General features: G+C 38.3%; 1 protein-coding gene across 1 annotated transcript in view; it reads right to left on the bottom strand.

Moving 5' to 3' along the window:
* Positions 1-14177, bottom strand: part of LOC102385859 (adhesion G protein-coupled receptor A3-like) — a 529567-nt gene that overhangs the window by 80462 nt on the left and 434928 nt on the right. The window contains exons 14-15 of the mRNA XM_014523782.2: positions 11168-11375; positions 9993-10201 (exon numbers count right to left, since the gene is read on the bottom strand). Of these exons, the coding sequence (XP_014379268.2) occupies positions 9993-10201; positions 11168-11375 (417 nt within the window). The remainder of the gene's footprint in view (positions 1-9992; positions 10202-11167; positions 11376-14177) is intronic.

Raw genomic sequence — 14177 nt, 5'->3', positions numbered from 1 at the left:
CAGGCAGGGGGGCCATCCCTGCTGCCCCACACTGCCCCGTGCTGCATGAGGGGCTCTTCCATGAGCTCCCCAGCCCCTGCCCACTTTCCCAGCCCCACCCAGCCCAGCTCCTGGCTCTTAAAAAAAAAAAAAAAGCCCCAGGCTCACTGGCTCTTGCCAGGTGGGGGGTTGATCCCTGCTGCACCCCACTGCCCCACGCTGTGTGGAGGACTCTGCCACAGCCCCCAGAAACCTCAATGGCTGCTGAAGCAGCTGGTGAGTGGGGGCTTTTTTTTTAAATAGAACTGGGAGCTGGGGCCGGGCAGGGCAGCCATGGGGGCCCTGGGAGAGTGGGCAGGGGATGGGGGCTCATGACAGATCCCCCCATGCAGTGTGGGGCTGTGGGGATTGGCTTCCCCCACTTGGCAGCAGCCAGTGCATGGGGGCTTTAAAAATATATATATATTTTTAAGTTCCGGAAGCTGGGCAGGGCAGCCATTGGGAGGGGGGTGGGGAGGGGGAGCTGGGAGAGTGGGCAGGGGCCAGGGGTTACTCAGGGGAGCTGGGGAAGCTTGCAGGGGATGGGGCCTGGCAGGGGGCCCCCCATGGTCCCCTTTCTTCTCCTCCAGCCTCCTCTCCCCCGCCCCCTACTTACCAGCATGGAGTCCAGGTACAAGCCCCTGCGGCAGCAAGCGGGGACTGCCCAAATCTCCAAAGCTCTCTGAATCTTTTACAAATCTATTCAGAGAGCTTCAAATCAATTCGGACCTTTTTACTCGTCTCCTGATTTGATTCAGATTTGGAGATTCAGCTGCTGAATTAGGCCGAACCTCCTCCATATCAAATCAGCACCTGAAGCTTTGCACAACCCTAATGAATAAGCACCTACAGTGCAAAGTCCTGCACTTAGGAAGGAATAACTACATGTGTATATACAGAATGGCAAATGACTTGTTAGACTACAGTACTGTAGAGAAGGACCTGGAGTGTTACAGTGGACCATAAACTGAATATGAGCCAACAGCATACTGGGTTTTATTAACACAAATGCTGCCTATAAATCAAAGGAAGTGTTTTCTACTCCATTCAGCATTGGTGAGGTCTCACCTGGAGTACTATGGAATACTATGTCCAGATTTTGCTCCTATACTTCAAGAAATATATGGACAGATTGGCAAGAGTTCAGCAGAAAGTGACAAAAATTATTAGAAGCCTGGGAAGCATGATTTATAAGGAAAAACAAAGCGCTAGGGTTATTTTGTCTGGAGAACAGAAGACCAAATGGGGGTGAGGAGAATAACAGTTTTCAAATACCTGAAGGATGATTATAGAAAGGATGGAGATAGACTGTTCTTTGTGGCCATAGGGGACAGGGACTAGAAGCAATGGCCTCAAACTGCAGCAGAGGAACTTTAGGCTGGATATTAGGAGAAACTTTCTGACTATGAAGGTGGTTAAGCATTGGAACAGGCTGTCTAGAGATGTCATAGAATCCCCATCCCTGGGCATTTGGCTGGTGTGGTTTATTCAGGGACAATCCTGCCTTGAACAAGGAGCTGAACTAGATGATATGACAAGGTATCTTCCAGCCCCACTCTCCTATGATATATACCACCCATGTGTCAGGGCATAAAGTATAGTTAGTTTACCTTCCACAGACATATAGTTCATACCTTGTCCTGACCATTATTATCTGTGTAGCGTAATAGCATCCAAGAGATCCAGAAGAATTGGGGCCTCATTTTGCTAGATTTTGTACAGAGATGTAGTAAAGACAGTCCCTTCCTCAAGTAGTTTGTAAAATTAGTAAATAACAGAAAAAAAGAGATAGATAACATGAATAGGTTATCCAAGGCACATTTTATGTTAGTAATATCCTCTTTCTCTTTGGATATTTCCCCTATACTTCTTGCTGTGTGGATACATCAGTCAACAAGTCCTACTATTGCTTACCCACATTTTCCCCTTTCCCATCTCATTCCATTCCTCAAAGTCAATTCAGGCTCAGGGTTACTTGAATCTTGATGCCTGTGTTAGAAAGGTACTAAGACTAAACCTCATGGCTTCTATTGCCCCTCCATACTCTTTCTTAGCTGCAGCTGTTTTCCCTCAACCACTAGTGGAAGAGAGCAGGTAGCAGTCTGTAAAATTGCTGTAATAGCTGTCAAAATAAAAGGAGTGCAATTATTTAAAAGAGCAGTAAGTAAATATCTTGGATAATTCTGCAATACACACACACACACACACACGCGCACACATGCACGCACGCACGCGTACCCATACCGCGCCCCCCTGCCCCCTGGTTTAACAGAGTTAGGAACAAGAAGGGATAAAATGCTAAATGTGTTGTGTCAAGATATAAATTATATCATTTTTAATTGACATGGCATCATTTAACATATCCCTTAATCATGTGTAATAGCAGAGATGCAGAATTCGACCAAATCATTTCATACTTGAGTGCTTACATAAAAGTAAATGCCATATGTCTTACAGGAATGCAGCCATTTTGCCTGCAGAAGTCATAGACAATCAGCCTTTTAAAATTATTTCCATTTAAAACTATTCATAGCTTTATCTTTATATCTTCTCTGATCTTTTACTGGTAAACTGCTATGTGTAAAAACTTTAAGTAGAAGAATATATTATTGCCACTGTAGACTATCCTTTTTAATAGTTTTGTACACTGAAAACTGATTTCATTACAGATACATGATAAATTTATCTTGTCTGCTTTTTAATGATAATTAAATCTTATTGATCTGTCAACCTCCCCTGAGTAATCCTTGGGGAGAGACAGAACGCAGAAGATAAAGTTAATTTTTTTCATGCCATATGCAAAGCAGTGTAATTGTACATTACATTTAAACAAGGCGGTTTTGATTTTATTTCCTGGAGGGGATTCAAAGTATTATAACACTGAAAACTGGCAGGCTATATCTGAGGGAAAAATGAATATACCAAGAATTTTAACATTCAAAAGGAACTGTGGTCTATAACTATAGGGCTAGCAAAATATTAATGAGAAATGTCCACTGACTCTGGTGGAAAAGTGTGAAACCCATTTACTGCAGATGTAAATGGCTATATAATGTGGAAGGCAAAGTAAGATCATGCCTATGGATGTTGGAAATGGAAAAGACATATTTCATCATCTACTTCATCCTATCTTGGCTTTTTTTTTAAACAAATTCAGTACAAATAGGGCTTTCACCACTTTTCCTTAGGATTATATATAAGACATTTTCTCAAACAGATAAATTCATAAAGCTGGCCAAGAGGTCAATTTAAAATAATAAAGAAGTAAATAATGAAACTGTATTCTTCCTCTGTGTGTGAGAGACAGAACACTACTACTACTACTACTACTACTACTACTACACACACACACACACACACACACAGGATATACAGGATATTCTATAGGATACATAGCCCAGGGATGCCTAACAAGAATACTGGCATACTGAGAAAGTTTGCTCTACAAACCAGGCTGGGGCAACACCGAGAGCCTATATACTTCCACCGATACATGTGAAATTAAAAAAAAAAATGTAGTACACTTAAGAAGCAGTAAGTGTTTGCAATTCTTGTACTTAAACAGGCAAGCTGAGATTTTGTTGTTAGTAGGATACTAAATTAGATTAAGTACAATGACTAAAGAAAAATATAAACTTAACTGGCCTAGTTTTTTTAAATAGGTACCAAAAGTTATGCTTACAAGAGTAGAATTTCGTTGAGTGCTTCAGTGACTTGGGAGCAAAAGAGCACAAAAAGCCAGTAGGGCTTGTACTTTTAAATACTCAGGTAGGAACTTTTGAAAATCTAAATGTACATTAATAAATAGCCCATTTTTTTAAAGTGCTGATGAGCAAATACTTCCTTTGCTTTCTTACTCATACAAAAAAGCCCTCTCTTTCCTTTGAGGACAAGACTAAAGAACTCTAGTCCTACCAGCTTTTTTAACTACATCTCCAAACTGATGGCTGGAGTTATGAGTTAACTTTAAAAGGTTTAGAGATCTAGTTTGGTTTGGGTATGCATCCTGAGATTTGGAAGCTTATCTTAACTGTGAGCTACATGTTTGCAAAACTGGACATCACTTTTGGCACTTCCTATTTCCAGTCAGCCTGAAAATACTGTAGGAGTATTTTCCCTTATGGTATTGTGACCCTTTTCCCAATGATAATCAGAATCAGGAGATGTGAAGGTTGTGTAGAAATGTACAGGAATGGAAGGAAATTTTTAGAAATGACCCATGCTTCTCCCTCTCCCCACTCACATTCCTTCAAGCACATCTAATTCAGGGTTTTTCCAAATTTTGTTAGCAACAAAGGTTCAGACTGATACTGTTTTTTATCAGATTGGCCTAACCAGTTCTTACTGTCATGTACCAAATTGAAGCCCATTGGTTACTCTCCTGATCAAATGATTTTCAGCAAGGAAATCAACAATAATGTAAATAGATTTTAGAGAACTATGGTAATTGGCTTAAACCTGTTTTACTATGATAAGAATAGGAAATCATAAGTTTAATACACTATGTTCATTCACTACATCTTCAAAATTAGGATAAAGAAAAGTTGGAGTGACGTTGTACCTGTAATGGTCCAGGAATTATGAGAGGAAACAATGTTTGCGGGTGATACTGGACCATCACTGGTGATGTACAGGGACCCAGTGAAGTATACCTTGCATTCAACTCGTCTAACTTTATTCCTACCATGCAGTTGGTCCAATACAGGACATCACCCATAAAAATCCTTACCTTTCAGTAAGAAAAAAACTTTCCTAACAGTATTTATTAATCAATCAACTGTCCCTTAATTTATAAGCATAAAATTTAGGCTAATTGGAGAACTTCGTTTCCATTTATTTACTAAATACATGGAACTTGTAATGGACAAAAGCAATCTGACTTGGAAAAGGGTGCCTGGTACAGAACTGTCACTCTATTTTAAGAAAGATCAGGCAAAGGAAATATGATCTAACAGGTTTAATTATTTTCATCATGGATTTCAAAGTTTGCTACTTTATCACCTGGAAGAATATACTTTTCCTAGGCCTGTGCTAAGATTGTGGGAAGTTACACTAGTGATAAAAAATATATATTCTTGAAGAAATTAAAATGTTAGTAGAATACCATTTCCTCAATGATCAAATCAAAGTTATCTGTTCCTACTGAAAGCACATGCTTATTGTAAAATAAACTTTAGTAATTATGTGTACTGAAACTTTAGAAATCATAACATAATTTGCTACTATAAATCAGTATATTTGGGTTACTTCAGTCCATATATCACTTATAAAAACATCTCAAAAGGCTTTGCAGACACTGAGAAATAGAAGTAGCTCTGTGAGAGAATAGCCATGTGATAGGTGATTATTATACCCATTTCACACATAAATAAAGTAAGGCAGAGAGGAATAAGGGGACTTACCCAAACTGAGACAGAAAATCAAATTAGAGGTGAGTAAAGAACTCCTCAATAGGCTGACAAACAGACAAACATCTGTTCTAGTCACTAGGCCATCCTTTCACAAATTTATCAGGGGAAATAAGACAATGCAAAAATGTTGATGTCATGTCTTAAGTTCCTTCTACTTGCCTTAGTTTTAATAAAGTGAGAGTACAAATATAAAGTTTGGTGCACATAGACTGGTCTAAAAATAGTGGAACCCAGTCTAAGGTAGACCTAGATCAATGTGCACTCAAACTAAATTGATTTTAGTTAGACAGGTGCATCAAACTTCAGTACCAGTTCCCCTACTGATTCAGGCTGGCTGCCGGCATCCCAGGTACCTTTGCAGCTCCTTGCCACCGCCCCTTGCAGGGAGGTGCACTAGCACTCGTCCCACTCTCAGCTGCTCCACCTGAGTGCCCAGCGGGACCTGCCCCTGAGCTGTCACAGAACCAAGTCATCACAGACTCTTTCCATCACAGACCCTTTCTGCATCCTTATCTCCTGCCTTTGGGCAGCTGTCAGCCACAAGGAGGCATGGGGGTGGGGGGGAAGGAAGGTGTCTGTGTCCCTGCACCTACTCCATCATGAAACCAAAAAAAGGTACACACTGACCTGACACCGAGCCCAGGAGAACCTTCACGAGCAGGCACAGCCTCCTGGAGCCCAACTGGACTGCCAGGCATGGGCAAGCATTCTCCCTTCTCCCCCGCCATGTCCAGGTCTGGGCACCACACTTTAACAAGGGTGTGAACAAGCTTGAGAGAGTCTAAAGAAGAGCCACCTGTATAATCAGAGTCTTAAAAGGCAAGCCATACAAGAAAAGGCTGAGGGGTCTGGGACTGTTTAGCCTGAGGAAAAGAAGGCTGAGAGGGGACCTGGTAGCAGCTTACTGCTACACTAGGGGAGTACATCAAGGACTCAGTGAGCAACTGTTCACCAGGGCATCTGAGGGGAAAACTAGGAGTAATGGCCACAAACTCCTGGAAGATCGATTCAAGCTCAACATTAGGAAAAACTTCTTCACAGTCAGGGTGTCCAGACTGTGGAATAAGCTCTCTCCAGAGGTGGTACATCACCTACCCTGGAAATCTTCAAGAGGAGACTAGACAGTCACCTTGGTGACCCCCTGTTATCTTTCCTGCTTGGTGCAGAGGGCTGGACCCAATGATCTTCTGAGGTCCCTTCCAGCCTTACCATCTATGAATCTATCACCCACAGACATTGGTCAGCTGCAGGCAGGCAGTGTGAAGCGGACGGAGGAAATGTTTGCTTGTGCCCAGCAGCCTGGTAGGGCTCCATGGGGCTGCACCTGCTCGCAAAGGTTTTCCTGGGCTCACTGTCAGGTCTGTGCATACACTGTGGGGTGCTTTTTGATGGGGTTTGTGCAGGGACACAGCTGCCCCCCTTCCCTCCCCACACTGCCTGTCTGCAGCTGATAGATGCCTATGGCTGACAGACAATGTGGCAGGGGGAGGAGGAGTGCTTGCCTATGCCTGGCAGCCAATCAGGGGTGTCTTGGCCACTTGGCTGTGTTTGGTAGTCTCTGGCAGCCTGGGGAGCCCATGGGTCCTACTGGGACACATATAGGAGCACTTCCAACCTGCTGGCCTTGGCCAGTGCAGGGAGCCTGCGTGTCCCCACTACCAAAGGGTAAATGTGGGTTCTGTTCGCTACCGATCTAACCTATGCTGCTTCCAGAAAACCGTGCAACTTAAATCGATTCTGCCTCAGGTTTTCTGAATGTCTGTACTTAGCTTAAGTGAAAACAATACTAAAACTATCTCTCTGAAAAAGACTTCTGCCAATCCTAGACTTAAACATATTTTTGTATCATGGACAATAAAAACTCGCAAGAAATAACTCAATATTCCTCTCCAGATATTCAAAAGAAATGATGACAGCCTGTCAAACACATAATAGCAATGATGAATCTGAGCATGTGCTGTATGAGTAGTACAATGCACAGCTGGATTAATTTAGCCACCTACTTCATCTTGTTTCACAGCAGGATATACATTATTCTGATAGCAATGCAAGCCTCCAGGTTCTCTGTTACTTTACTGCTGCACTTCACTTAATTCCTATTATTTCAGTTTACTGCCATTAGCCCACAACATAGTAATCAATTGTGAATTTTCATAGTTCTTTATATTTAGGGTTGTATTGTAGAGTTTTATAATGTAAAAGGATAATTTTTATTTTACTGAACATGCCACCTATTTTTAATTTTCTATTACCAATATTACCTGAATAAAATAGAGTAGTTATTCAGGTTTGATGGTGTTGGATAGAGACAGATATTTTAAATGGTTTATAACTTAATAGCTAAGTATAATAATAAGAGTCTTTACTACTCTCTACTCTACTTTTTATTCTTCTTGTATATGGCTGACTTGGAGCAACAATTATAAGTCCAGTTTAAGGTTAGTTAACCAGTCTAATGCTCTTGAGGAAAGGGAGTGTCTTTCTGCAATGTCACCGTTAAATTTGTATAGAGGGCAGAGTGTTGTTATGTGGTCCATAGTTTGATCAAGGTTGCCACAGTCCTACTCTACTATGACCAATGAAAAAAACAGAAGTTCTTATTTTAATTCAAAGCCAATACATCTCCATTTTTATGGAGATGTATCTTTTATAATTATATTTATTTTTACAGCAATTAATGCACATAATTAATTATGTTAAAGTCTCCTAGTTTTTCTGAAAGATTGGGAAAATTAATCTGGGTGAATGCTATAAAGACACTTTTAATCTCTTTTCTCAAAAAAGTAGGTGCCATATTACATTTTTGGAGCTGTAACCATAATTAAGGTGAGTAGAGTATGAAAGATACATTTTTTGTTTGTTTGTTTGTACAGGTCAAAAATGAGAGAAGCATATAGAAAAAAGGAAAGTTTAATTAACAAAACCCAATACTACATTCTCTAGGAGAAAGACATCATCTATAAAGGTCCTAAAAAATCCTGTTGTACTTCACAGGATATAGTGAATATGAAACAACTTTTATTCAAATGTACAATATAAAATGAAATACTTATATCAGGACATGATTTCCATGGGCAAAACAAGTAAATGAATTCTTTAAATGAACTGTAATGAATTGTTTGTAAATTATTAACTACTGCTTAATAACTAAGCAAAGTGAAGTATCATAAAGTGAACTTAAACAGTTCTAGAAAGAGACAGCCATTTTGGGCGTGGTACCTGCAAAGCGAACATGTGTTTTCTTTAAAATATTTAGAAAAAATACCCTCAGAACAAAACTGTGTTTACCACTTGGAAAAACCCACACAAATGTCCGAGGGGAAAAAAAAGTGCATTTGAGCTGTAAAAAGATGAGATATGTTTAAGATCAACTAATCTTCAGGAACAGGATGCTAAAATCTGAACCAGTCTAAAATGGGTAGAAAAAAAATGATCTAGTAACTCTGAGGGAAATCAGTTCTTACAAAGTAGACAATAATATCCGCATTTAACTACTCATTGTCACAGCCTTGTGCAATGATTGGCTGACAGCTGGGCTCCATCTGACAGCAGCAGATTGGTATTCTCTGCACACGTCCTCTCCATTCCTGTCGCCTATGTTTGCTATCCTTTACACATACTCACAATACATTATTTACTCAACATAAACCTTTCAGTAAAGTAGACAAGAATCTCCTACAATGCAATCATGCACAAGTATTGAGATCATTCAGTATTAGGCATGTGGCTAGTCTCCCTGCAATTGGTTCACAATGACCATTTTTAATAGAGCAACAAATTTTCACCAACATAATTTTTTGCTAGCTAGCTTACTTTTTTTACTATGCTCTCCTGTCTTTTGCAAAAAAATAATTTAAAAAAAAATCAGTAATTATTGCATACGTGTACCTTCTGTTTTCATTAAGGTAACTTTCTGTGAAGCATGGTAGTTAAATAACTGCAATGGGAGCTGTAAGTGTGACTGAGAACAGACCAAGGCAACCTGATAGGTTAGCACTGCACAGAAATATTTTTCTCCATGAATAGCAATTTAGCAAAAAGGCTAACATCATCAGTATACAAACTAAAACTCGCAGAACAACAACAAAGACAAAAAAGTCCTCGTTTAAAAGAGCATGAGATGCTATTCACTTCCATTTATTAAATGATTCAACATTGCAGTATGCCTGCAACTAATTAGTATGATCAACACAGTGTAAGGCAGGAACAAAAGCAGACCAGCCTACTGAAATATACTGAAGTAAAGGCAAAAATGAGCATACATTTCTCAAACCCTGTCTTACAAATTATAACCTCTCTATCTTGATCATTCTCTTATGGAACTTTCTTCTGTCAAGAAAGAGTTAAATGCCATTTATAACTGGGCCTGTCTCTGAATATTAGACTGAGCTGACCATCAGGTTAATTCATTTATTAGCTGTTAAATAACTTACTTGTCTTTAAGGCTTGCTTCCATAAAACATCATGACAAAAGAAACTACAGTTACTGTCAAGCAAGGATGATACACATATATATAGAAGGAACATTTATATATAGGTATATTTTCTAAGTCATATACTCACCATTAGCACTGCAAAGTTACTGAAGTGTGTACTCTGAATGGTTGTAATATTGCCTGAAGAGCTAATTATGTGGCACCCTTCTCCCCACCAGCCTCCATGTCCATCTAGAAGGTCAAAATCCCAAAACGCTGCAATAGGGTCTATACCCCGTTCAAAGTGCCTCAAGCCTAGAGTAAGAGGGCTGGTGAGGTTTCCGAAACTGCACCCATCTGCAAAAGCAACAAACTGAATCAGGGAAATGGACTGGAAAACCCTTTATTGATGAATACTACAGAGCTTCACAAATGTCTATGAGTCTATGAATCAAATGTACTGAACTATGGAAAACAAAGCAGTTGCCACATATTCCTGTCTGTGTACATTGAAATCATAGATAATATTCAAATCCAGAAAAGTTTGCTACAGTTTAAATTAATCTGAATGACTATTTCAGCTTGTTACATTGTCCAAATGATCTAATCATTCTTCATAAAGCTCAATTGGTTGTTTCAGTCTTAAATTATGACTAAAATTACGCTATTCACTCACATAACTGCAAACAGGGCTCAGTTTTATTGTATGATTAATAGCTAAAACAATTCTGTGCTTTGAAAGTCATATTAAAACATTTTTAAAAATGCTAATAGAAATGTGAACACTACTCAGAATCAAATCAAATTATTAAAATTGTCTGGCTGAATAATTTATCAAAATAGTGACTCACTAGCCTATAAGATCCATCACATTTAGGCAAAAGCCTCTATCAACACCTGCTGTAGGACCATCATATCAAAAAGTACACCGATGAACATTAAGATACATGCAACAGGGCATTAAAACCCCACACAATCTTATTTATCTACCTATCTGTGTCTAGGATGTTAGTACTGCAATTTTCATTGCAAAGATTAAAACCAGGTTCTTTTCTAAGTCACCTTGGTTTGAGATATAAGCTTCTGAAATAATAATATAAGTAAACAGTGATCCCAAATTTTTATTTTGTGATTACATTTCACAGATTTATAAGGGAATTTGCATAAAATCATATGAAGAGGAATAAATCCAAGCACTTGTGCAGAAGAAACAGACAGATCGCAGCCTCCCAGCATACTGTATATTCTGCTGCTCCATTCCCTACATAACCAAGTATACTGTAGCTTTCAGATTAAAGGATATAATGCATAACAACTCCTCACCTATTTTAGCAAACACAGCTGGTGTGGCAACAGTCCTACGTTTCCCGTCATCTGCAAGATTTGATGAGTTTCCTGTGCTAGGAAAGAGTTTTCCATTCCGAAAGACAATAAACTGTAGCTTGCAAGTGGAGTTATCAACAGATTGCAAGGCTGAAGACTGAGAGAAGACAGACTGTGGCAAATGAACTGAAGCTACTGCTACAGCATTCTGTACAATGAGAAAAAAAAAGAAACATTTAAAATGCAAATCACAACAGGGTTGCTTTCATTAGGTTTTAAACTCCTGTACAAGGAATGTATGCTGCCTCCCTTTTCCAACAGACTGGAAGCAACCAAAGAAGCACGAGCTGTAACCATGGGAATAGGACTGGTACAGTGCATATTAAAAGGGAAAACGTTTTGATTGAATGTATGAGTCTATATGGTCAAGCTCCCTGCTGCAGAGGTGAGAATGGTTCTTACCATGCCTGCTAGAGGGTCCATCAACACTGCAGATCTGATTTAAAGAGACAACCTCTACCAGGTTTTCTCCTTCACTTAAAACAGAATCAGACAACTTACATTATAACATTTCTCTGAAAGGGTACTTAAAGAGTACTGAAATAATTTTATTAATGCAAAAAGTACATCAGTGGAGCATGCTGAGTGCAGGGGAAAATACATTATAGTAAATAAAATTTTATGGGTTTTATTTCATTCTTGCTTATATGAAGAAAATCATTCATCCAAATTTGTGTTTCAGTAACTGTGACATTAAAAATATATCAGAGTATTAATGTACCATAACAATAAAGAGTATGAGATAACAATAATGGCTTTGAGCTGTGAATGTGTTATACGCTACTAGGCATGGGAAGGCTTGATTTACAAAATGAAACACACCAAAATGAATCCCACAAAGATCTTGCTCATCATTCGTTCTTTTTTTCTGCTGTATAAGTGGCAAGCTTATCATTAAGCACTGAGATATGTGCAAGGAAAAAAAAGAAAAACAGAGGGAGAACAGAGCAAAAGTAAATAGGCAGGATCCTGCCCTGCCATTCAAAGTAAAAAGTCTATATATTTAAAAACAAACAAACAAACAAACTGTAAAATGCTCTGATTTACATTTTCTTGAAGGCAAACTATAGCTTCTATGCACATAGTTTGTGTGGTTTAACTATGTCCTTGAGAATTAATAGGAACAATCTTCACAATCATATAAATAAACATGACATTCATATATTTATATATGATGAGATGAATGTGTGTGATGGACACAATGTATCACATGTGAGCTGAAAAGCTACAAAGACATATCAGACATGTCTAGTGACATCATAAGAAGCATGTGAATAAAATTTGTGGATACTGTGATGTCATTGAGGTGCTTAGGTGAGTGAATATAGGCTTCTATGGACATATTCTACCTCTTAAATTTTATATTCTGGAAGGGAATCAAGATTTGAATAGGAAAAAGGGCCTTAAAGTTTAAATAACTCTTCTGTTGCTGTCCACATTCTTATCCAGCCAATGTCATTTGTTAGATAAAATGACTCCAAAAAAAAAGAACAAAACAAAATTTTAAAAAATTGAGATATTTGTATGTGTCCATCAGGTTTTAAAACAGAGAGGCAAGTATGCATTCCTAGAGGTGCTGCATTGACATTAGCAGTTACTCAGCCAATCATCATGCAGTTGACTTCAGATAGTTCACACATTACGATCCAGGGATTATAAAAATGTAGTCTTACATGGGTTTTACATCACACTTCTGAAAGATTCGTATTTCACTGTTATGATCATACCTAGCATCCATGAAAAATGGACTTCTGATGACATCAAGCCAGCAAATACAACTTTTTTCTATAACTACGCATAGGGACTTTTACTAGAGCTATTTATCATACTTCAGATTCCTATTGAGAACTTTTCTGGGGCTGCACATGAGTGTACAGGAAGTTATAATTTGATCCAATTTTTATTTATATTAGTATTTTATTATTACCACGTGCTGGAAACAGCAAAAGCACTAAATTATACAAATTATTTAGTATACAAAACAGAGAAAGCCAGCAGCCCTTGAATAAGATTATGATAATGAAACCAACTGCTAGAAGCATTTGGATAAGCAACGATATGCCATGACTTCATTAAAAAAAAAAAAAAAAAAGGAAGGAATAAACTGGATAAACACAATGAGGTTTATATTGCGTTCACTGAGCTAGAAAATTGTTTAACCCCGTGTGGTTCTCATCTCACTCCCAACTATGGCTACATATTACAACAGGAAAAAAAGGCATGGATATCTCTTTCTCAATGAGGTATAAAAGAAAGGAAGATGATTATAAAGCCCATGGGCTTGTCCATAACCCCCTTACTGAGAAGCCATGATCTTAACTGATCAGATTTGAGAAATGTTGTACAAATCTTATAATGAGATTTGTGGAAATTTCTGTACTTGGATTGGCTGAAGAAGTCATCAGGTGATAAAAGACATGTTTAAGTATAAACAACTGAATATAAACAACCAAATATGTCTTCCTTAGTAGCAGATCTAAGAAAATAATTTGTAATTTAATTGTTGAATTTTGTCTTTTTCTCTTTACAAATTTGTCCACAGACAGCACCACTCACAAATGTAACCATTATTTTGAAATTATCTGATAAATAATCTCTGTGGATAATTCTTAGTCTGTAGTTTATTTGTGAGCATCTTACTAACAGTATTTGATATTTGAAATGCAAGCTGTTTTGAGTGGACATTCAGTGGATTTATTTGGTACTGCTAAAATTGCAAATATTCATGAACATATATTCAACATTTTTTTTCTGTGGACATTCTGCAAATTAGATTAAAACTGGCTGCTTCAGCAAATATTCTTGCCAATAAATTCATCTGCTAGAATATTTGTGGAAAACACACACTGGAAGTGCCCACACATTCACACTGCTGTTTAAAATATGAACAAATATTTGTGAACATTTTTTACATCTTAGCCATCTGTGACAAGACATTTTTTAAATAGCC

The sequence above is a fragment of the Alligator sinensis genome, unplaced genomic scaffold (genome assembly GCF_000455745.1).
Source record: "Alligator sinensis unplaced genomic scaffold, ASM45574v1 scaffold151_1, whole genome shotgun sequence".
Lineage (NCBI taxonomy): Eukaryota > Metazoa > Chordata > Crocodylia > Alligatoridae > Alligator > Alligator sinensis.
Note: the sequence above shows the minus strand (reverse complement) of the source record. Positions and strands in the feature narration are given on the sequence as shown.